The sequence below is a fragment of the Myotis myotis genome, unplaced genomic scaffold (genome assembly GCF_014108235.1).
Source record: "Myotis myotis isolate mMyoMyo1 unplaced genomic scaffold, mMyoMyo1.p scaffold_m19_p_1, whole genome shotgun sequence".
NCBI lineage: Eukaryota > Metazoa > Chordata > Mammalia > Chiroptera > Vespertilionidae > Myotis > Myotis myotis.
The window spans coordinates 130,603,224-130,626,847 of record NW_023416313.1 but is presented as its reverse complement, the minus strand read 5'-3'; the positions used below and the strand labels follow the sequence as shown (position 1 = coordinate 130,626,847).

Genomic DNA, 23,624 nt, shown 5'->3' with positions numbered 1-23,624 from the left:
TTTTTTTATGTCCAAGAAATTATTAGAACAAAGATTATTAACAGTGATTTATCACCCTTAAAAAAACCTATTTTTCTTTTCCAATTATTGCCATTTCTGTTTTGTAGAATGGAGACCTTATAGTAGGAGGACCTGGGAGTTTTTATTGGCAAGGTATGTCCTGTCAGCAGAGAATACGTGCCTATTTGTTGTTACTAACAAGCGGATGAAGCCCAGGAACATCAAACATTGACTCTTTATTATGCTAATTTCATATCTAGGTTTATAGTTTCTCAACTCAGTGAAATATTTCAGTTTGTACTTCGTTATACTGTTGCTGCTTAATTCATTTACTCACCAACTATTTACTGAGGCTATGCCAGGCTTTGGGACAAAATAATGAGTAAAATCAGACATTGCTCCTGCCTTCACAGAGGCTACGACCTGGGGAAAGACACAGGCATTAACGCAGTAGTTCTCAACCTTCTGGCCCTTTAAATACAGTTCCTCATGTTGTGACCCAACCATGAAATTATTTTTGTTGCTACTTCATAACTGTAATGTTGCTACTGCTATGAATCGTAATGTAAATATCTGATATGCGGGATGGTCTTAGGCGACCCCTGTGAAAGGGTCGTTCGACTGCCAAAGGGGTCGCGACCCACAGGTTGAGAACCGCTGCATTAAAGGCATATTCATACAAGTATTAAGAAACCCCAGGCATGATACTCACTATGAAGGAAGGGTATGTCAAGATGGTGCCATGAGAGTATGGGAAGCTCCTCCAGGGTGGCTGTATGTAGGTGTGTTATATCCTCTGAACACTGGCTGATAGGGAGCTGGACTACAACCTGTATTCTGCTTAGTAGGAAAACCTGAATTCAGGGGCAGGATAGCATTTGCCAGAGGGGATGAGTTACTCTGATTCTTATGGTTTTTAAATTTATTGATTGAGGAGAGAGAGAGAGAGAGAGAGAGAGAGAGAGAGAGAGAGAGAGAGAGAGAGAGAGAGAGAGACCCTATGGGTGAGGGGGGTGTCAAGCCGGCAACTCGTGCATATGCCCTGACCATGCACTGACCGGGAATTGAACCAGCGACCTCTTGCGACTACATCAGCCAAGCCTGGTTGAGTCTTAATAAGTGTTCCAACTGGGGATCGAAGCTGCAACCTTGGCATATCGGAATGCTCTAACCCACTGAGCTACCAGGCTAAGGCGCTCTGATTCACAGGTTAACTAATTTGGAAGCAATCCTAAACTGAGATCTGAACCCTGAGTAGGAAGTAACTAGATGAAGAGAGGAGGGACTGTGTGGAAATGATCTTACACACAGATCCATGAAGACATTTGGTCCACACCAACCTATTTAGCCAACCTCATGTGGCTGAATAAACAACAAACTTATATGATGTGATAACTGAAGCCATGGCTGTGGACAGGATGTCTAATGAGAGATTATAGAGAATATACACTGAATTTTGGCTGTAAAGTTTAATATAAAGATAGAGTAAAATCTGAGAAAGATGAATAATTGACTGAGGGTGTTTTTTTTTAATTGCAAAAGATCTGATTATGTTTAAAAAGCAATGGGAAAGATACAGGAGAGATGAATTTATGATAAAAGTTTATATGAAGTTACTGTTAAGCTTAATTCACACATATACAACTATGAACATCAAATAATTAACATTTCAGCCTTTAAAAATTATTTTGCAAATGAAAAACAATATAATTTATGCAGTGGATGGATAGAAAATTAAGATTGTATTTAAAAATTGCATTTAAAAAGATTGCCTTGTAATCACTTGATTAATTTAATTTTTTCTTTCCTTAAATTGGAAAATGCCTAATACAGATGATTTTCCAAAAATTAGCCATACCAAGGAAGCATTTCTCTGAGACAGATAATTTAAGATTTTATTCAGTCTTAAGACTGTAATGTTTATAGAAGCAGCTAGAGGAAACAAGAAAAGGCAGAAGTGGGTATTTAGCTTTAACCTAGAGAAAATTGGCAAATTCGACAGACATTGTTCAGAAATCCATGTGTAAATACCATTGTCTTAATATAAGAACAGTCATTCGGGCACAGTCATTTGGATATATTTATGGCCTAGTTTGACAGTTTTATTCCTTTTGGACTTTAAGCAAGACTGTGGGAATTATGTGTGAGTTCCCAAAGAATAACTTGGCTTTAAAATTAATGTTAAATGTTAGTTTCTTGAAAGGATCCCTCTATTTTCCTCCCAAAGAGCATGAGATCGCACTTTTTCCTTAGATGTCCGTAATAGATGTTGGAAGGCATGAACATTGTAGTGGGAAATTGCTGGCCATCTTTTTGTCTTCTGTTCGTCCCAATACAAGCCTATTTCAAGACTTCTGATAGTGGCTTTATATGGGAGAGTTTAACCAAAGTTTTGGTCATATCAATGTTGGTGGCCATGGATTCCTTTTTTTTTTTTTTTTGCTAAAATTCTGGATCTCACTATACCTAGCTGTTTCCCACTTTCATAATATTATACTCCATGTGTACATTTTAGCGTAAAAAGTAAATGGCTCAAAGATTTTGTAATTTTTCCCTTTAACAAAGCTATGTTTCACAATTTTTAATCAAATGTTTTAGATTTAAACCATCTGTATTATGTGAGAACACAAAAAGTCTAATTAGAAAGAATGCCAAAGGAGACCTTCGTTGTAATGCCAAATACCTAGGAGCAAAACCACCACGTGACCTTAGAGAACGCACTTAAGCTCTTTAGGTCTCAGTTTCCCCACGAGTAAGAAGTTATAACTTGGCTAGATGGTATCAAAGCTGGATGATGTTTGTTCTAGCTAGAGGTCCTGGAATAAAAATTTAATCACATAAATTTTGCCTACAGATGTCTTCACTCTTAGATATGCTTGTCATTTGAAGGTAGGGGGCTGTGCATGGTGAAGGGAGACAGATAAATTATATAGTTCATTCTTGGTTCTTCCATCAGAATGGAAAGCTCTCCCAGCTGTAACCAACTTCAACTTGCAGTTCTGGTGGCAGGAAGAAAATCCATCGTTGAAAATGCAAGCAATTCCATAATCACTTTTAAAGGAGTGTGTGTTGTTCAGAGGTTCAGACATGTAGTTAATGTAATAATTTGTTTGAACGCAGGTCAGGTGATCACAGCCAGTATTGCAGACATCATTGACAATTACTCATTCAAGGATATTCTAAGGAAGCTGGCTCGAGAAAAACAGACGCAAGTGGCTCCAACTTCCAACGATGATAGTTACCTCGGTGAGATAACTCAAGACACTTTTGTTTCCTCAAAGGACAAACATATTAAATGTGTGGACATAGTTTATTCCTCAGTTACCTGATATTATTTTGGCATCTTATAAATGTTTTCTTTTCTTATTAGCTTAGATGGACTCTTAGCTTTCCTTTCTTTTGATTCAGTCATGATGTATAACCTACATGATTTGACAGCTATTTTATAGGCTTCGTAATAGCCTCTGACACATAAAATATTTTTCCAGTGATAGATACTGTGTATTGGTGGGGCTGCCCAGGACTACAATGCAGGCAACATGATAGTTGCCTTTCCAGTTTCTACAACAGCAAGAGACTTTCCAGTTGCTAGAATGTTTGAAAATTCATTATGTGCAAACCACACAATGCCATTTCACCACTATTGTTTCCCACCTGTGGTATTCTAATAGGCATTTTGATCAATGCATTTAAAAAATAGTTATGTTTTGTGATCTCACCTCACTTTAGAGCTAAGTGAAATTTGTGGAAAACCATCATTAAATAAATTAGGAAATAGGCCTTGGTGGTGATTAGAAGTAGCAAAACCTGAGCACAAGCGATACCTTTCTGAGTGGCATGTCTGATCATGATGAATCAGTGACTAAAATGCACTGGTCGCCATTTATACTTCAAGGTGGGTTATGAAGCAATCCTGCTTTAAAAAGTGATCTCAGACTCTGTTGCCACAGTCAGAAATATTATGCTTCCAGGATTTAGAACAAAAGTGTTCATATTGGTGTGATTAATTTTTCTCTTTATACAACCTTAATCTTTTATGCTACAATATTTGTTGAGATTTCTGTACAAAGCAGTACTATGGTAGATCTTTAATTTTTCTAGAGATATAGCTCATTTATTTATAAAGCTTCGAACATATAATTATTTGTCTTTATTTTTGTTTTCTTTAAAACAGGATATTCAGTTGCTGCTGGGGAATTTACAGGAGATGCTCAGCAAGGTGAGAGACATTGTGGCCTATAAGTTATTTATGAAACATGGGAGAAAGGTAAAAATGACCCGAAAATACCTTTTACAAATGTAATTTTCTTTCTTACACAACATGTATATAAATGGAATCCCAGAATGTATGTGAAATTTTGTAGAAAAACAAACAAACAAAAATACACTTTGGCATAGATTTTTAAGTCTTGAAGAATTGCATACAAATGAATGTCAATCCTTATGCAATCTAGTTAAGCAATAAAATATTAGTCCAGTAGTCCCATGCCTATGATTAAAAATATAGATGATTAAATGACTTAGATGAAAGCCATGCTGTTGGTGACTGTCAGGAGCATTTGACAGAGTTAATCTCTCCCTCCTCATTTCTTTCCTTGGCTTCTCAGACAGTGGCAGCTTCTCCATCTCTCCCTGATTGCTCTTTAATTTCCCCTCCTCATCGACATGACCTAGGTTTAAATACTGCAACTCTTCTTTATTCATTGAATTCTCTCTAGTAATCTCATCCAGTGTCGTCAGTTCTTCAGCTTACACTGAATTCCAAGTTCATGTGTCCAACACTCAGCATCTCTCTAAATAGCTATCCTAGACTTAAGGTGCTCAAAACGGAACTCCTGACCTTCCCCACTGACATGCTCTCCCCTCCATCATCTCCATTCAGTAAGTGGCAATGCCAACCTCCCAGTTGCTCAAACCAAATACTTTGAAGTCAGCCTTGAACTGTGTTCTTTCTCTCACACCCCTTATCCTTGACCAAATCCTGCTAACTAAACTCTCAAATTAAGACAGAATCTGACCACTTCTCACCTCCTTCTCAGCATCTACTCTGATCCACTGACATAATGAAAAAAAAAACCCCTCTATTTTTAAAATTGATGGCATCTTCCAACTAGAGTATCAGCAATAGCTTCCTAGCTGGCCCCCCTGCATTCACCTTTGCCCTCCTGGAGGGCCTGAACCCAAAAGCCAAAATGGCTCTGGAGAAACAGAAATCAGATTGTGAAACTTCTTTGCTTACAATGATGTTCTGACTAATTCGGGATAAAATCCAAATCTTCACAATGACCTAAAAAGCTCTAATCATGAAATCACTAATTGCTTTGATTTCATCTCCTACCCCTTTACCCTTCTCTCCTTCTACTCCAGCCACCATGGCCTCCTTGCTTTCCTCTGAATATTCCAGACACATTTGTACCTCAGGACCTTTGCACTTCTTCCCCCTGACTAGAACATAGTTCTGGCAGATTCCCATCTTTATTTCCCCACTTTCTTTAGCCTTTGCTCAAGAGTCACCTTTTCTTTAAGTCATTCCCTGACTAACCTAATACATCACAAGTCCTTCCTCATCCCCACACTGCACTTCCTGTACCATTGCACTGTTTGGTTTTCTCTGCTATACTCATCTGCTTCTAACATGCCATTTAATCAGCTCTATTTTTTAAATTGATGGCCTCTTCCAACTAGGTTATTAGCTCCATGGGAGCAGGGGGTTTTGTGTTTTGTTCACTGTGTATTCTCTGTGTGCCTATAAATATTTATTGATTAAATGAGTTAATATACTACCGAAAAGTCCAACCTCTAGCCCCAAATGAATCTCCTCTATTAATGCTAACAGCATGACCCCCCAACTTTGCTAATGTTCAGCACATTAATGCTGGAATTTGAGCTCTACCTTTAGGAGCAGGAATGGGGGAAGGGAAATTTGAATGGAAAGGAACTGTCTTCCAGGGCCTTCTTCTTTAAATTAAACTAAAATTTTAACCCCGATTAATCAAATAATAGTTGGATTTATAGAAATGAGAGCTGGAAAGATCTTTGATAATCAGAGATTCCAACTTCCCCCTATTGCAAGGGACTGGGAAAAAAAGTTTCAATGACTCATCCCAGGTATATGAGAGTGCAAAGAACCAAAACCATTTCTTTCTGAATCGACAGCCAGATCTGTGTGCCTTGGCATGCCTGCCCGCTTCTGGCCAGAGTTGTTTCCTGTATCTCTATCATTGAATCTTTCTTGGCTGCCAGGTTGCCCTCTAATTCTTCTGCCAACAAACATCTCCAGGGGACAGACTCATATCATGTTCAAAAATCAAAATTATTTTAACATTTTAGTGTGACAGGAACTGTTAACTTTTTAAACTGTTATAAAGTTGTCACTGCTGTGAAAGCTAGAGAAATCAGGGTAAGAGGTTTAACCCAGAAATCACACGCAGACCTGAGAGAAGCCAGGCTTATGGTCTGGAGGCAGAAACATGGAGACAGGTGTCAGAGACGCCTAAATCTCAAAGTATAGCTTTGGACTTCTGTTTTCTATTGTCTGCAGCAGAAACAAAATCCAATGCATGCAACCATGACTTCAAACTTCCAGCTCTCTATATGATGTACTCATTTAAAAACTATCTTTAACTGATTTGTTGTGTAGCTGTAAAGTAGGTATAGGTAACTTACCTTCTAAATGACCGTTTTTATCACCAGAATTGGTTGCTGGAGTTCCAAGAGGAGCACAGAATTTTGGATATGTGAGTACTAAGGTTTCATTACAGGATATTTTCTTATGCATGCACAGAAATGTTTTGTTTCATACAACTTTTAACTCCTTTAAAATGCCCTTTATACAGCAAGCCCCTACTAAGTTGTACTGGTTTGCTTATTAAAAGGGAGGCTAGTTCTTTTTTCTGATCTGTGTGCAGGACCAGCCACATAAATGGTGGGACCCAGTGCAAGAAAATGCAGGGTCCCTGTTCAAAAGTGTTAAGACTTTCAGGACAGTGACAGTGGGCATTAACGCAAGGGTGGGCCCGGTGTGACTGCACAGGTCACTCACCTATGAAGGCAGCCAGATCCTTGTGCATAATCTAGGGATAATATCAGAGGACCCCACTGTTGATATGACCAACATTTTAGTATGTCTCCTATGGTGGAAATAGTAAAATCAATTGTTACCTCACAGCTTTCTTCCATCTGTATCTGTGCGTCCTTTTCCTATAAGGACTCCAGTCCTTTTCCTATAAGGACTGCAGGCATTAGCTACAGGGCCTACCCTAAATCCAGGATAATTTTATCTCAAGATCCTTAACTTATTTAATCTACAAAGACCCTACTTCCCAATAACAGCATGGATTTTGGAGAGATACTATTCAAATCCATTATAACTAGTTGCTCCCAAATTAGGAAAAGGCAATAAATAGACCTTATAAAAAAAACTTTTAAAATAAAAATATTTTAAGTAGTGTTTAATTTTTAGAAGTCTAGTATACTTTTAATATTTCCAGATTTGGGTTTAGCTGAATAGAATTAAAAGGAATAATTTTGCTTCATGAATAATATCTTTTCTCATAATAACATGAATCTGTACAAAATGAAGCTATACAAAAAAAATGGATCTGTACAAAAATCCTGGTTAGATCAGTTAACTGACCATGAAATTTATTTTTCTCAGCATTCTTGAATTCAAATTTTGTTTCTCCACTTCAGAGTAATAAGCATGTATTTTGTCTGAAAGGATCCCGACTTCACCATAAACAAAAAGTTCAATAAGATTTTTAAAAGATGACTCTTCTTATGAGCTTACATTTTAATTTTACATATAGCTAACCATTTATCACTCTTTTCCAAAAATGATTTAAGTTATAATTAAATTTTTCTCTAATTCTATATCAAATGATGTAACCTATCTAATTTTATGCTTTCAGGTTTCAATCATTAACTCTACAGATATGACTTTTATTCAGAATTTCACTGGTGAACAGGTAAAGACATTTTAATATCACATAATGTCACTTGGTCCTAATAGCATATAGTAATATTTATATAATTTATTCTTTTATAAAATATTTTCTGAGCACCTACTCTGTTCTGGAAGCTGTTCTAGGCACTGTGAATATAACCATGCATCTGACAGACAAGAATCCAGCTCTCAGGCAGCAGTATCAGGGTGGCAGTTGAGGAGGATGACAATTAATTAACAAATAAATAAATGCCCATTATCATTTCAGACAGTGATAAATTATATAAAAACAGATTATGACCCTTAAAATCCAAAATGCCACTAACTGCTGGGATTTGAGAGCAATCCTATTATATTGTCGCCCTGGATATAGTGTGCCTGGTGGTGAGTTCTGGGTTCCCATATTCCATCTGAGGAGACCGAGGCTTCTCATATGTCCCACTGTATTGGCCAGAGTCAGTGATCCTGAATTTTTCAATGAACACAGAGCATTTTTGTCATCTTCCCCCATAAATTGTGGCTATAGTCTATCCATTACTCTGCAATTTTCAACAAAGCATTTAACAATGGCTCTCGTGATACTCCTGTGGTAAATATGGAGAAATAAGACTGAGATGATAGTGAAATTGGCTGGATTTATGTATTTTGAACAACTATTCCCAAGTAGTAATAATAGTTTAGTGAAAATCAGGCAAGTCTTCTCCTTTGCCCAGGTTTGTTTTACATTTTATACTTGTTTTACATTAAAAGCTCCTTAAATGTTGTTAAATTTGGCCTTTCTATAACTTCTCATCCTTAATACCACCTACTTCTGCAATCTTGAACCTGAGAACCTAATACATAAGTGATGAAATTTCAAAGGCCACACAGTGCCATACCAGGAATAAGAATGGGACTGTAAATGTTTGGAATAGAGAAAAGAGGTCGGAGGATTGAATTGCTGTGACACTTGTTCACTCCTGAGTGCATTCTCTTTGTGAAGAGTGTCTTCCACCTGGCACCTACTTTGAGTGAGGTAAATCCTGGTCAGGCAGTGAGGACAGAAGAGTGAACAATGCAGACCAACATCTTCGCCTTCTGTGGAACACACTTTTAGTGGGGAGGCTAATTCGGCTTAAGCACTGGATGGCAGAATATGGAAGCAAAAAAAAAAAAAAAAATCCTGGAAAGCTGAAACAATGGGCCAAATCTGAAAAGGTTATAAATCTTGAAAGCATAGGTTGAAAAACAAAAACTTAAGAGCTAGAACATGTGGAGATTGTGATACCCTGGTTACATTCATAAAAAACGTAGGAACCTTACTTGATAATAAACTCAATATGAATTGATGCTGAAATGCAGTTTTCCCCAAATTAAATCCCTTTTTATTCTTCAATGATATAAAGGGGCCAAAGAAGAGATTGTAAATCCTACTTAAGAGGAGTGTCAGTGTGCTCTTGGGTTATCAACGTCTCTTTGGTGTCACATGTAGTATATCTAAGAAGAAGGGGCCAGGATGGTATTCCGGCTAAAAATATTTCCATATGGGATTTCATATGGAAGTGGAATTATATTTATTCTGTGAGGTTCAAATCTGTAGAACTAGGTAGGTTTATGGACTAGAAGTTACAGAATGGCCAATTTTAGTAAAGAACATTCTAGTAACTGAGTCCACAAATTGAATGGGCTGATTGTTGAACATCTTCCAAGGGTGTGCAAGTGGATGTCAGGGGACTAGAGGGGGAAATTATGCATTGGGTCAGGGGTTAGGTTAAATGACTTCAAGACTCTGTCCATATCCAAGAGTATGAATTTAAATGCAAAAATGTGCTGCAATGAGATTAATACTTCAGGGAAAATTGAGACATGACTTTGAAAATGACAAAATATGTCATCTTATGTTTTGTCCTTTGCAGATGGCATCTTATTTTGGATATACAGTTGCAGTATCAGATATTAACAATGATGGGTAAGTTAATAAGAATCACCTCATTTACCATGTATTATACTTATCCATAAAAATGTTATATTTTTCCCCTTAATGAAATACATCCTTCCATGTCTCCTAAACAAGATTGAGACTCTCTTGTTTTAACTTTTTTGGGGGGATCAGGGCAAGAGGATATATTCCCTAAAGAATTCTTTGTAATCCTAGTTTATGTCTTTACTGAGATTCCCAATAGTCATTGATGATTCAAATTCCACAGCCATTGAAGAATTTGCTAATGTGTCTCTTTTCACCATTTAGCAAGTGATACATTCATAAAACATTTGCACATAAATATTTTTCTCTCTTTTTAAAAAATATTTTTTTCTTCATATTGCTTTTTTAAAAATATATTTATTGTTGAGAATATTACAGATGTCCCCCACTCCTCCACTCCCCCCCCCCCCCGCCACATTGCCCTCCTCCACCCAGATCCTGCCCCACCCCAGGCCTTCACCACCCTATTTGCTGTGTCCATGGGTAATGCATATATGCATATAAGATCTTTGGTTAATCTCTTCCTTGTCCCCCCTGCCCTTTCCCTCTGAGATTTGTCAGTTTGTTCCATGTTTCCATGCATCTGGTTCTATTTTATTCATCAGTTTATTTTGTTCATTAGATTGTTTGTTTGTTTTTATTTTTAGATTCAATTATTGATAGATATGTATTTATTGTCATTTTATTGTTCATATGTTTGGTCTTTTTTCCCCTTCTTCTTCTTAAAGAAGACCCTTCAACATTTCATGTAATACTGGTTTGGTGGTGATGAACTCCTTTACTTTGTTTTTAATCTGTGAAGCTCTTTATCGGACCTTCAATTCTAAATGATAGCTTTGCTGGGTAGAGTAATCTTGGATGTAGGTCCTTGCTATTCATCACTTTGAATATTTCTTGTTACTCCCTTCTGGCCTGCAAAGTTTCTGTTGAGAAATCAGCTGGCAGTCGTATTGGTGCTCACTTGTAGGTAACTAACTGCTTTTCCCTTGCTGCTTTTAAGATTCTTTCTTTGTCTTTAACCTTTGGCATTTTAATTATGCTAGGTGTTGGTGTGGGCCTCTTTGGGTTCCTCTTGTTTGGGACTGTGCTACCTGGCCTTGTAAGTCTATTTCTTTCACCAGCTAGGGAAAGTTTTCTGTCATTATTTTTTCAAATAGATTTTTCAATTTCTTGGTCCTTCTCTTTTCCTTCTGGCACCCCCATGATGTGAATGTTGGTATCCTTGAGGTTGTCCCAGAGGTTCCTTACACTCTCTTCGTATTTTTGGATTCTTTTTTCTTTTTACTCTTCTGGATGGGTGTTTTCTTGCTTTCTCATATTCCAAACCACTAATTTGATTCTCAGCATCCTCTACTCTATTGTTGAATCCCTGTAAATTATTCTTTGTTTTAGTTAGTGTATCCTTCATTTCTAACTGGTCCTTTTTCATGTCTTTGATTTTCTTACTAATTTCCTTGGAATTCTTACTAAGTTTTTGATGCTCCCATTAAGTTCCTTGAGCATCCTTATAACCATTGTTTTGAATTCTATATCTAGTAGTTTGCTTGCTTCTGTTTCATTTAGTTCTTTTTCTGGAGATTTCTTCTGTTCTTTCATTTGTGACATGTTTCTTTGTCTCTGCACTTTGGCTACTTACCTGTGATTGTTTCTATGTATTAGGTAGAGCTTCTATGTCTCCTGGAATTGCTAGAGTGGCCTTGTGAAGTAGATGTCTTGTAGGTTCCAGTGGCTCAGCCTCCCCACTCATTTGAGATGGGCACTCTAGGTACACCCCTGTTTAGGCTGTGTGTACTCTCCTCTTGTGGTTGAGCTTTGATTACTGTTGGTGTCACTGGGAGGAATCAACCTCCAGGTCAATTGGCTGTGAGGACCAACTGTGACTACAGCAAAAGAGGTGCTGTGCAGGAGACACCCCTATGGAGCAGGACTTGCCTCAGAGGGGCTTTGGTATTCACTTTTCCCCTTGAGTGTGTTACTCGTGTATATGGTAGCCTTGTAAACTGTCATGGTATGAAACTGTCCACTGGGTGCACTGGCTCTAGGGCCTCCCAGGAGGTACAAAGTTAGCCACTGCCTCAGTTCTGCCTGGGGCAGCCTGTCAGGAGCTACAGAGTAATCTGCAGATGGCTGATACTTGTGTTGGGCTTATAGGTGCCCAGAAGAGGCCAAGTTGTGAACCTTGTCAAGCTGCTACTAGTACCAGGCTTAGGGCCACTTATTGAGAGTTATGGGCACACTGAGTCCAGCTGCTGCTTGTTTAAGAGATTTTAGGAAAGTCTAAAACCTGAGCCAGAACAGGCCATTCATCTGGGAAAGGACACTGAAAACAATTTGGGTGCGACTACAAATTAGGTGGGGTGCAATATCAGGGAATTAGGGTGGGGTGAACAGTGTGGGCCAGGTTGATGGAGACTCAGATATGGCACCTGTCAGTCAGCTCTGTTGAGGGAAGTCTCAGCACTTTTGTCTGGGAGAAAGCTGCCCTGAGTTCTTTCCCTGATGCCAGACAATGTAATTCCTCTCATATGTCCCTGAATCCTTTCAAGCTGCTGCCCCAGTGCTAGAACTCAGAGGGAGTGAGTCCAGGTAAATCAGTGCACTAGCCCTTTAAGAGGAACTGCTGGGGACTCCTGCAGCCTCTGTGTCACTCACCCACAATCCCTGCTAGTTGCTACAGCCAGAAGTTATGGGAATTTCTCTTCCTAGCACTTGAAGCCTGGGTTGAGGGGTCTGGTGTGGGGTTGGGACCCCTTGCTCCTCACAGGGTACCTCTGATGCCAAGATTATCTCTGCCAATTTTTTTTTTTAAAAAAAAACACCACATGTGGGTGTTGGACCAGCTTGTTCTGGGCCTCTGCCTCTCCTACCAGTCTCATTGTGCTTTCTTCTTTACTTCTCTAGTTGTTGAATTTCTGTTCAGCCAGATTACAGGTGGTTCTAAATGATGGCTGTTCTGCATTTTAGTTGTAGTTTTGATGTGGTTGTGGGAGGATGAGAGTATCGAGTGTACTTACACTGCCATCTTGGTTCCCTCTTCACATTGGTTTAACTGACATACTAGTAATGCCATGAAAGAGATAAAATAATAATTTTTTTTTCAGATTATGGCAGTAAATTAAATTTGAGCTTGGACCAAACAACATGATAAATTATGTTCATGTTTAAGTCATTACTTCAAAAATAATATTTAACATCTTTTGTATTCACTAAAAGTACCTGACAATTAAAACAAATGATCAAATAATAAAACCAATAAAATGAGACAAACATCATATTATCCATCCAATTAATATTGTTGGAGCACCTATTATGTGCCAGGCATTGTTCTCAGTGCCCAGAATAAGTTTCTGTGCCCAAGAGCTCACATTTTTGTAGAAAGAAAATAGCTGAAGAAACCTGACTGTGTTTCAGGATCTGAGCTAAGCACATTATATTCATTATTGATGGACATTAGCTGTGACCTTTGTACAGCTAAAACGTACTTTATACATTATGTGGTGGCATATGACTGGAGGTACATTTAGTAACTTTTGTACCTTTTGGAAAATATCTCTGTATTTTCTTTCATTGAACATATATTTCTTGAGCATCTACTATATCTTAGCACTGTTCTGCATGCTGGGTTATAGCAAAGAACAAAATGGAAACCCCTGTCCTCATCAAGGTTATATGAAGAGTTGTGGGGTGGTGTAGAAGCTACAGACAAAAATAAACAAATCAAGTAAAGAGTATGTTAGCTTATGATGAGCACTATGTAGGAAATAAATAGAAGGACTGAAAGCAACCAAGATGTCCTTCAGTAGGTAAATGTATAAATAAAGTGTATTACATCCAGACAATGGAATATTTTTCAGTGCTAAAAAAAAATGAGCTATCAAGCCATGAAAAACATAGAGGAAACTTAAATACACATTATTAAGTAAATGAGGACCATCTGAAAGGCTACATAGTGTATGATTCCAACGATATGAAATTCTGGAAAAGACAAAATTATCCTCTATAATATAGAGGCAATATGCAAATTAACCCACACACCCTCACGAGATGGCTGCCTACAACTAGGCCAGCAGGGGGTTAGTGAGGGACGACTGAATGACTGAACAAGCAGGCTGCGTGGGGTGACCAGGCTGGCAGGGTGGTTAGTGAGGGTGACCAAACAAGCAGGCTGAGTGGGGCGACCAGGATGGCAAGGGAGTTAGTGAGGGCCAACCAAACAAGCAGGCTACATGGGGCGACCAGGCCAGCAGGGGTGTTAGTGAGGGACAACCAAATGACTGAACAGCAGGCTGCGTGGGGTGACCAGGCTGGGGGGGGGGGGGCGGCTGTGAGAGGTGACCAGGCCAGCAGGGGAGGCAGTTGGGGGTGACCTTGGGGGCGACCAGGCTGGCAGGGGGGGGGGCAGTTGGGATCCCCATTCACAAGTTCCCACCTGGATGAACTGCATTTGTTATTAGAGCCTTTTAGTAATTTAGAAAAAAAATGGCCGAAGAAGAACTTGAGTCTAAAACATGGCATGTTGTCCATATTTAGGAAGCCCATTCTTTAAGGAAAACAAACAAACAAAAAACCCCAGTGGCCTGTGGGATATGTGTAAATGCATTTCTCTCAACAGATGGTGACACAGCAAGACAAGGGCTTCTCCCTGGGAGCCTTGCAGCATTTGATAGGACACAGATGAGCTCCATATGGACTCTTTACACTGCATTTAAAAATACACTTATCTTAATATTGCTATTTTAAAAAATAAAGTGCCCTAGATTCTCTGTTTGTATGTGATTTGCTGTTTTTAATTATTTAGATGCTATGTAAATTCGAGGTCCTGTTAAAAAGAAGTATTCCGTAGAAGCCACTGAGAACCTCTCATCTCAAATAGAGATAGCTAATGTATACGAAGTCTGAGTTTATACTAATGAAGGTGTAATTGCTATCCCCTCTGCAGCGCCTGCTTTTCTAAAATAATCATTTGTGTTATTGGCTGTCAAATAGACACAGATAAGAAAAGTATGGCATCTTGTATGTCTGGGATTATACTTGATCCCAGAATGGGGGTCTGAAAACCACTAGTAACAGTGACAGCCAGTGTCCCCACCTGCCTGGATGTACTCATCCGCAGGGAAGGTACAGAATAACCCATCTGGACAGAGACATGGACTTGCAGTCCCTCAAAAACCTCAGTGGAACAAGAAAAGAACAGCAGGAAATCATGTGTGGCAGTGACTTTTCCTAAGTCCTGTGATGGCTCCAGGTCAGACACATGTGGCCTCGCTTTGAGAAAGAGTGCTTTTGTCTTTCTCAATTTCTGACCAGATTTCTGGCAGAGATCCTAAGGCTGCATGAGATTTACAGCAAACAAATCCTTATCACAATTTTCCTGGATATTATATATTTTGTCTCCCCAGTTTTCCAGTTTCAAATGCAGCAAACTCATTCTCCACAGAAACTATGGTAGACCCTAATACTACTATTAAGCCATAAAATTTTTATGATTAGCAAACAATTTTTTCTTCTCAACGTGCCTTCATGTGTAACATATCTAAAACCATACAACCACTCAGTACTGCAATCCAGTGAAACAACCTAAAATTCACTCATGAGGAAACTGAGGCACAGAATAAGTGAATTGCCCAAGATCACACACATCTTGACTAGTTCTGAACCTTCTGCTATTTTTTCCAACAAGTTTTTTTTTTTTTTACTGTATACAGAGAACACTTTATTAAGCTCTATAAAATATATAATTTCAGTTTTCAAGGTTTCATAATCTGTATTAGGAATATTTTTCTTCTTTAAAAATATGTTTTTATTGATTTTAGAAAAAGAGGCATGGAGAGGGGGTTAAAGAGAGAGATGTGAGAGAGAAGCATTGATCAGCTGCCTCCTGTACTCCCCACACTGGGGATTGAGCCTGAAACCCAGGCATGTGCCCTGACTGAGAATTGAACCAGTGACCCTTTGGTGCAACTGAGCCACACTGCCTTGGGCTGTATTAGGAATTTTCAATCAGATAAGTGAGTAAAATAATGGCATACTCTCATTTTTAAAAGCTGGGAAATGGGAAAAATTAGTATATTTGTCACTGAAGAAATCCAATAACCTCTTTTATATTTTAAAATAAAAATTATATATTAAAGGTGTACAACATGGTGTTTTGTTATAAATATACATAGCAAAATGATCACTGTGTTCAAGCCAATTATCATTTAGCTAATAACCAACTGTGCGATCCATGCGTGGGGTGGCAGGGAGGTGAGAGCACCTGAGATCTACTCTCAGCAAATTTCCACGATACAATACAGTAACAGTAACTATAGTCCTCATGCTGCTCTCCACTTATTCACTCTACATAACTGCAACTTAGTACCCTTTGGCCAACATCTCATTTCCTTTACCTCCTCACCCCTGGGAACCACCATTCTACTTTCTATGAAATATATATGTGTGTGTGTGTGTGTGTGTGTGTGTGTGTGTGTACATATATTTAAAGACATGTAGAAATAGTCTATATAGATTCCAGTAACCTTAAATAAAAGTTATGGTAGAAGAATAAAATATATCTATGTTTTAAATGTTTTACTCTATTTTGGCTGTTGATAAAAAAAAACTACATTTCTATTTATTAAGTATGCATTTGAATAATTTACATTATTTTTATAAGTATGGTTTTTACATTGTAAAAATATAAATTCATGATTTCAAAGTTATTTCACCCAAAGAACTTTAAGATTTTCTTTAATTATGCTAAAAATAACTGGTGGCTTTTGCTGTTGATAATCCTCATCCTAGCATATTTTTCCCATTTATTTTTAGAGAGAGAATGGGAGGGAGGGGGGAGGAAAGAGAGAGAGAGAGAGAGAGAGAGAGAGAGAGAGAGAGAGAGAGAGAGAAACATTGATGTGAGAGAGATACATCAATTGGCTGTTTCCTGCACGCAGCTTTACTGGGCCAGGGATTGAACCCGTATCCCAGGTACATGCTCTTGACTGGGAATAGAATTTGAGACCCTTCAGTGCATGGGCCAATGCTATAAGCACTGAGCCAAACCAGCCAGGGCTTGACTGATGTAAATGGTTTTTAAGTTCATGGCATATAAGAAAATCAATTTGTTTGATTATATGAAAAATAGTCACAGCTACATTTACTGAGTCATGGGTTATTATTCATAGATAGTTTTACAGAGTCTATGGCTTCTACAATTTTTTTTAAAATTTACAAATCCCTTTCTAGCTTTCCCAGCATTTATTAGTTATTAAGGAAATATTAGTGAGCATTCATTACCAAGCAGAGTTCAGTACTAGGTTTGAGATCTAATTTTTTATTTTCCCAAATTCATATTATATGTATAGTGTGGGGCAGAAGTAGGTTCACAGTTGTTTGTATGGAAAATAATACATTAATTAATAAATAATAACACAACAATAAATTCTGTTTCATGTACTCACAACTGTACTGGTAAACCCGCTTTCCCCCCACTCTGTATCTTTTCTGGTAAGCCCAGTGGATGGTGTGCCGTGACTCAGAATAAGATTAAGAACATCACTCAGTTGGTTGGTTGTTCAGTGCTCAGAAGCCAGGACTCGCCATGTTTTGTGGATTGAGCCAAACTTTCTCCAGCCAAGAGATAATGAAGAACTATTGTGAGTGAGGTTACCCAGTGAACATTCTTTTCTATCCATTATACAACAAAAGCAAGGTTCCTACAAATGCTCCAAAATCTCAACATCAGGAAGAAAGAAACAAAAAATGAAAAGTCATTAAGTCATGTGATCAAATAAGGAAATTTTTGAGAATTTCTCCCCCTCCTCAGTTTTTTATTTAAAAGAATCTCCAGAGCCGTGACCTGTTTGGCTCAGTGGATAGAGTGTCGGCCTGCTGACTGAAAGGTCCCAGGTTCAATTCCAGCCAAGGGCATGCACCTTGGTTGCGGGCACATCCCCAGTAGGTGTGCAGGAGGCAGCTGGTCGATGTTTCTCTCTCATCGATGTTTCTAACTCTCTATCCCTCTCCCTTCCTCTCTGTAAAAAATCAATAAAATATATTTTAAAAAATAAAATAAAAGAATCTCCAGATATTATGGTTGGACTTCAAAAGTTTAGACCAAACAGTTGTGTGCATGCTGGTTGGTGGCTGATATTGTCAACCCTGTGATTATTTTGAAAATGTAAACAAAGCTGGTGAAATTAACTTTAGTTTAGTTATCTTAAAATAGCCAGAGCTACAAACCCAGTCAATGTAAACTCTGTTTGGAATTTCTGGACAAATTTAGCAACAAATGGAGATGATATTTTTCATCTTGAGCCCAAGCAAGCAAATCTTTTTTTTCTTCTAATGGCTTTTGAAACTTACAGTATTTATACTATTTCAAAAATTCACAGAATTACAATTTTAACCATTGTATTGTTTCTAGCCTCTGAAGGGCCAAAAGGAAATAAGTTTAAAAAGATTCCTAGCAATTATTCAACTTGAGAGCATTTTAGAAAATACTTATTTGAAAGGAAGCAGCTTTGGGAAACTATGTTTTGGTGCTAGATTTAGTTTGAGTATGTTCTCTCATACAAGAGAGATAATTATGATAGAAATAAGTAGATAGTCTAGAAAACTAAAACATAAAGAGATTATAAATTAAATTGATCTGTAATATAATTGATAAGCTATTTTAGTTCTTGCCTATCATAAAAGAATTAAGGTCAATTAGTTATACTGTCTTCTAATCTGCATTCTTTTGTAAATAACTACATTTTGAAAATGAGTCAGGAGCATTAGCATGTAATATATATTATTGGGGAAAAAATGAAACAGAAAATGTATATATTAACACATTAACACCATTTGGCTGCAGAAAACTTGAATCCAGATTTTTCATATTGAATATTTTCATTGGGGGTTCTCTCACCATCTCTTTTTCATTGTATTTATGCTCTGCTTTTCAGGAATATGTTTATATTGTTTCTATATCAAATATCATATAAAGTATGACAAATTGAGCTTTGTCTGGATGTATACATGAAAAAGAGACATAAATAAAACCTGTGTGAAAGATACACAGAGATTTAAAGAAATCTGCTTAAACATTAGACATTTCAGATAAAATGAAATTTAGCACATATATCCTACTGTTATAAAATGCCTTTACATAATATCTTAGATCTCATCCAAAGCACCAACATGACCCAAACAGACAGAAGATAGCTTTTAATGAAAATCTTATCACTATTATTTCTTTTTATAAATATATATTTTATTGATATCCTACAGAGAGGAAGGGAGAGGGATAGTTAGAAACATCAATGAGAGAGAAACATCGATCAGCTGCCTCCTGCACACCTCTTACTGGGGATGTGCGTGCAACCAAGGTACATGCCCTTGACCGGAATCGAACCCGGGACCTTTCAGTCCGTAGGCCGACGCTCTATCCACTTAGCCAAACTGGTCAGGGCCACTATTATTTCTTCATCATTGTTTTATATATACATATATATGTATGTAAATACACGTACTACAGGCCCGGTGCACAAAATTCATGCATGAGGGAGGGGGGGAGGGTCCCTCAGCCCGGCCTGCACCCTTTTGCAATCCAGAACCCCTTGGGGGATGTCCAACTGCCGGTTTAGTCCCGATCCGGGATCAGGCCTAAACCGGCAGTAGGACATCCCTCTCGCAATCCAGGACCAAAGACTCCTAACTACTTGCTTGTCTGCCTGCCTGATCGCCCCTAAACACTTTCCTGCCTGCCTGATTGCCCCAACCCCTCTGCCTGCCAGCCTGATTGCCCCTAACCACCCTGCATGCTTCTCATTGCGCCTAACCACTCACCTGCCTGCCTGATCATCCCTAACTGCTCACCTGCCTGTCTGATCGCCCCTAACCACTCACCTGCCTGCCTAATTGCCCCTAACCACTTTGCCTGCCTGTCTGATCTCTTCTGACCACTCTGCCTGCCTGCCTGATCACCCATAACTACTCGCCTGCCTGCTTGATCATCCCTAACTGCTCACCTGCCTGTCTGATCGCCCCTAACGACTCTGTCTGCCTGCCTGGTCACCCATAACCACTCGTCTGCCTGCCTGATCATCCCTAACTGCTCACCTGCCTGTCTGATCACTCCTAACCACTTGCTTGCCTGCCTGATTGTCCCCAACTGCTCGCCTGCCTGCCTGATTGCCCCTTACTGCCTCTTCCTCGGCCCCCACCACCACGGCTTTGTCCCAAAGGACATCTGGAATGACGTCCAGAAGTCATTTGGCTGTCCAGTCTAATTAGCATATTACTCTTTTATTATTATAGATAAATATCATATTTATACAAGGTGTCCCCCCCCCCTCAAATATATATGCACTTTTTTCTGATAGCTTATTTGATGTTTCATTCTTTTCATATTTAACCCATTGGATTTAATAATTATTCAAATGTAGATTTAATAATTATAAATTTTTTAGGATACACTATATATATCATCCATACTGTTACTATATATATTCTCTCAAGATTAAACACAGCCTATTATATAACTACTTTATCAGAAGGTCAATGGAAAACATCTTTACCAATAAATATTTTAAATCTTTAAACTTGAGCACCACAACTGTGAATAGCAACCACCAGAGGAGCTGCTAACAACTGAGGAGTAGCTGCTACCAGAACCACCTGAGGAACAACCACAGCCCGAGGAGCCACTGCCACCCAAGGAGCAGCCACTGAACGACTCAACATCTAGATATGGTGGTATGATCAAACATGGGTAGACAAAGAAACCCCCAAAGGAAAGAAAAGGAGGACTCACCAGAAAAGCAGCTAAGTGATACAGAGGCATGCAACATGAGAGCAAAAAGAACTCAGATTAAGGGTCCTAGAGTGCATAAACCGGATGGAGGAAAAAATCAACAACTTCTGCAAGAAGCAAGAAGAAAGAGATGAAAAAGTCAATAAATTATGTAAGAACCAAGAATAAAAGAAGAGTTATATAGCTGCAATAAAAAACACCATTGAAAGTTTCAACAGTAGACTAGGAGAAGTGGAGGACTGAATTAGCATATTAGAAGACAGGGAAACAAAACACACCCAAACTGAACAGCAATTGGAGAAAAAAATTAAAAGACAGGAGGAGAGCCTAAGGGAGCTATGGGACAACATGAAATGAAACAACATACGAATAATAGGGGTGCCAGAACAAGAGAAAGAGGAACAAGGGTTAGAAAACCTATTTGAAGAAATAATATCAGAAAACTTCCCAGAGGTGGGGAAGAAAAAAAATCACACAAGCACAGAGAGTCCCAAACAAGGTGAACCCGAAAAGACCCACACCAAGAGACATCATAATTACTTTGGCAAATGTTCAGAACAAAGAGAGAATCTTAAAGGCTGCAAGAGAGAGACAGAAAGTTACATTCAAGGGATCTCCCATTAGATTATCAAATGATTTCTCAACAGAAACACATTGGGCCAGAAAAGAATGGACAGAAATTTACAAAGTGATGCAAAGCAAAGGACTGAATCCAAGAATACTCTATCCAGCAAGGCTATCATTCAAACTTGAAGGGGAAATAAGAAGCTTCACAGACAAAAAAGGATAAGGGAGTTTATCACCACCAAGCCAGCAATGCAAGGAATGCTAAAGGGACTGGTGTAAAAAGAAGAAATAAAAAGCTCAGAAAGAAAACAGCCACACAAAAACAGAAATGGCTACAAACAAGTACCTTTCAATAATAACTTTAAACGTAAATGGACTAAATGCTCCAACCAAAAGACATCGAGTGGCTGAATGGATAAAAAAACATGACCCATACATTTGCTGTCTACAAGAGACCCACCCCAAAAGAAGGGACTCACACAGACTGAAAGTGAAGGGATGGAAAAGTATCTTTCAGGCAAATGAAAATGAAAAGAAAGCTGGGGTAGCAATACTTATACCAGACAAAATAGACCTCAAAGTGAAGGCCATAACAAGAGATAAGGAAGGCCACTTCATAATACTAAAGGGATCGACACAACAAGAAGATATAACCCTGATAAACATATATGCACCCAATGCAGGAGCACCCAAATACATAAAAAAACTGGAAGATATCAAAGGCGAGATCGACAACAATACAATCATAGTAGGGGACTTTAATACACCACTGACATCACTGGATAAATCCTCTAGACCAGCCGTGGGCAAACTATGGGCCGCGGGCCTGATCTGGCCTGTGTGAAATGAATAAAACTAAAAAAAAAAAAAAAGACATTACCCTTTTATGTAATGATGTTTACTTTGAATTTATATTAGTTCACACAAACACTCCATCCATGCTTTTGTTCCGGCCCTCCGGTCCAGTTTAAGAACCCATTGTGGCCCTCGAGTCAAAAAGTTTGCCCACCCCTGTTCTAGACAAACAATCAGCAAAGAAACAGCAATCCTAAATGACTCACTAGATCAGATGGACTTAATTGACATCTTCAGAACACTTCACCCCAAAGCCATGGAATATACATTCTTCTCAAGGGGTCATGGGACAGATTTAAAAATAGACCACATATTGGGCCACAGGCAAAGTCTCCCCAAATTCAAGAAGATTGAAATCAAACCAAGCATCTTCTCAGACCACTTTGGCATAATATTAGAAATAAACTACAATAAAAACAACCCAAAATACTCAAACACTTGGAAGCTGAATAGCATGTTATCAAATATTAATAGGGTTACCAATGAGATCAAAGAAGAAATTAAAAACATCCTGGAAACTAATGACAATGAAAACACAACAATCCAAAACCTATGGGACACAATGAAAGCAATCCTGAGAGGGAACTTTATAGCTCTACAGGCCTATCTCAAAAAAAAAAAAACAACAAGAAAAAATGAAGTAAATCATCTAAATCTACAACTCAAAGAATTAGAGAGAGAGCAACAAGAAAAGCCCAGAGCGAGCAGAAGGAAGGAGATAATAAAGATTAGAGCAGAAATAAATGACATAGAGACCAAAAAAAAATACATAAAATCAATGAAACCAAGAGCTGGTTCTTTGAAAGGATAAACAAGATTGATGAACCTCTAGCCAGGCTCACCAAGAAGCAAAGAGAGAGGACCCAAATAAACAAAATCAGAAATGATAGAGGCAAAATAACAACAGATCCCACAGAAATACAAATGATTGTTAAAAAATACTATGGACAACTCTACTCCAACAAACTAGACAACCTGGAGGAAATGGACATATTCCTGGAAAAATACAACATTCCAAAACTCAATCAGGAAGAATCTAAAAATCTCAACAGGCCAATAACTATGGAAGAAATTGAAGCAGTCATCAAAAAGCTTCCAGCAAACAAAAGCCCAGGACCAGACGGCTTCACAGGGGAGTTTTACCAAACATTCAAGGAAGAACTAAAGCCTATCCTCTTCAGACTACTACAAAAAATCCAAGAGGAAGGAACACTTCCAAGCTCATTCTATGAAGCCAGCATCACCCTAATACCAAAACCAGGTAAAGACAACACAATGAAAGAGAATTACAGGCCAATATCCCTCATGAACATAGATGCCAAAATCCTCAACAAAATCTTAGCAAATCGGATCCAGCAGTACATCAGAAAGATCATACACCATGACCAAGTAGGATTTATCCCAGGGATGCAAGGATGGTACAATATCCGCAAATCAATAAACGTGATACATCACATAAACAAATTGAAAGAAAAAAACCACATGGTCATATCAATTGATGCGGAGAAAGCATTTGA

The 23,624-nt window shown here is 38.4% G+C and overlaps 1 protein-coding gene across 1 annotated transcript in view; it reads left to right on the top strand.

Annotated features, from left to right (window-relative positions):
• ITGA8 (integrin subunit alpha 8) overlaps positions 1-23,624 on the top strand; it is a 209,500-nt gene that overhangs the window by 60,120 nt on the left and 125,756 nt on the right. The window contains exons 6-11 of the mRNA XM_036352197.1: positions 108-153; positions 3,121-3,246; positions 4,175-4,219; positions 6,694-6,737; positions 7,911-7,967; positions 9,841-9,893. Coding sequence (XP_036208090.1) covers positions 108-153; positions 3,121-3,246; positions 4,175-4,219; positions 6,694-6,737; positions 7,911-7,967; positions 9,841-9,893 — 371 coding nt within the window. The remainder of the gene's footprint in view (positions 1-107; positions 154-3,120; positions 3,247-4,174; positions 4,220-6,693; positions 6,738-7,910; positions 7,968-9,840; positions 9,894-23,624) is intronic.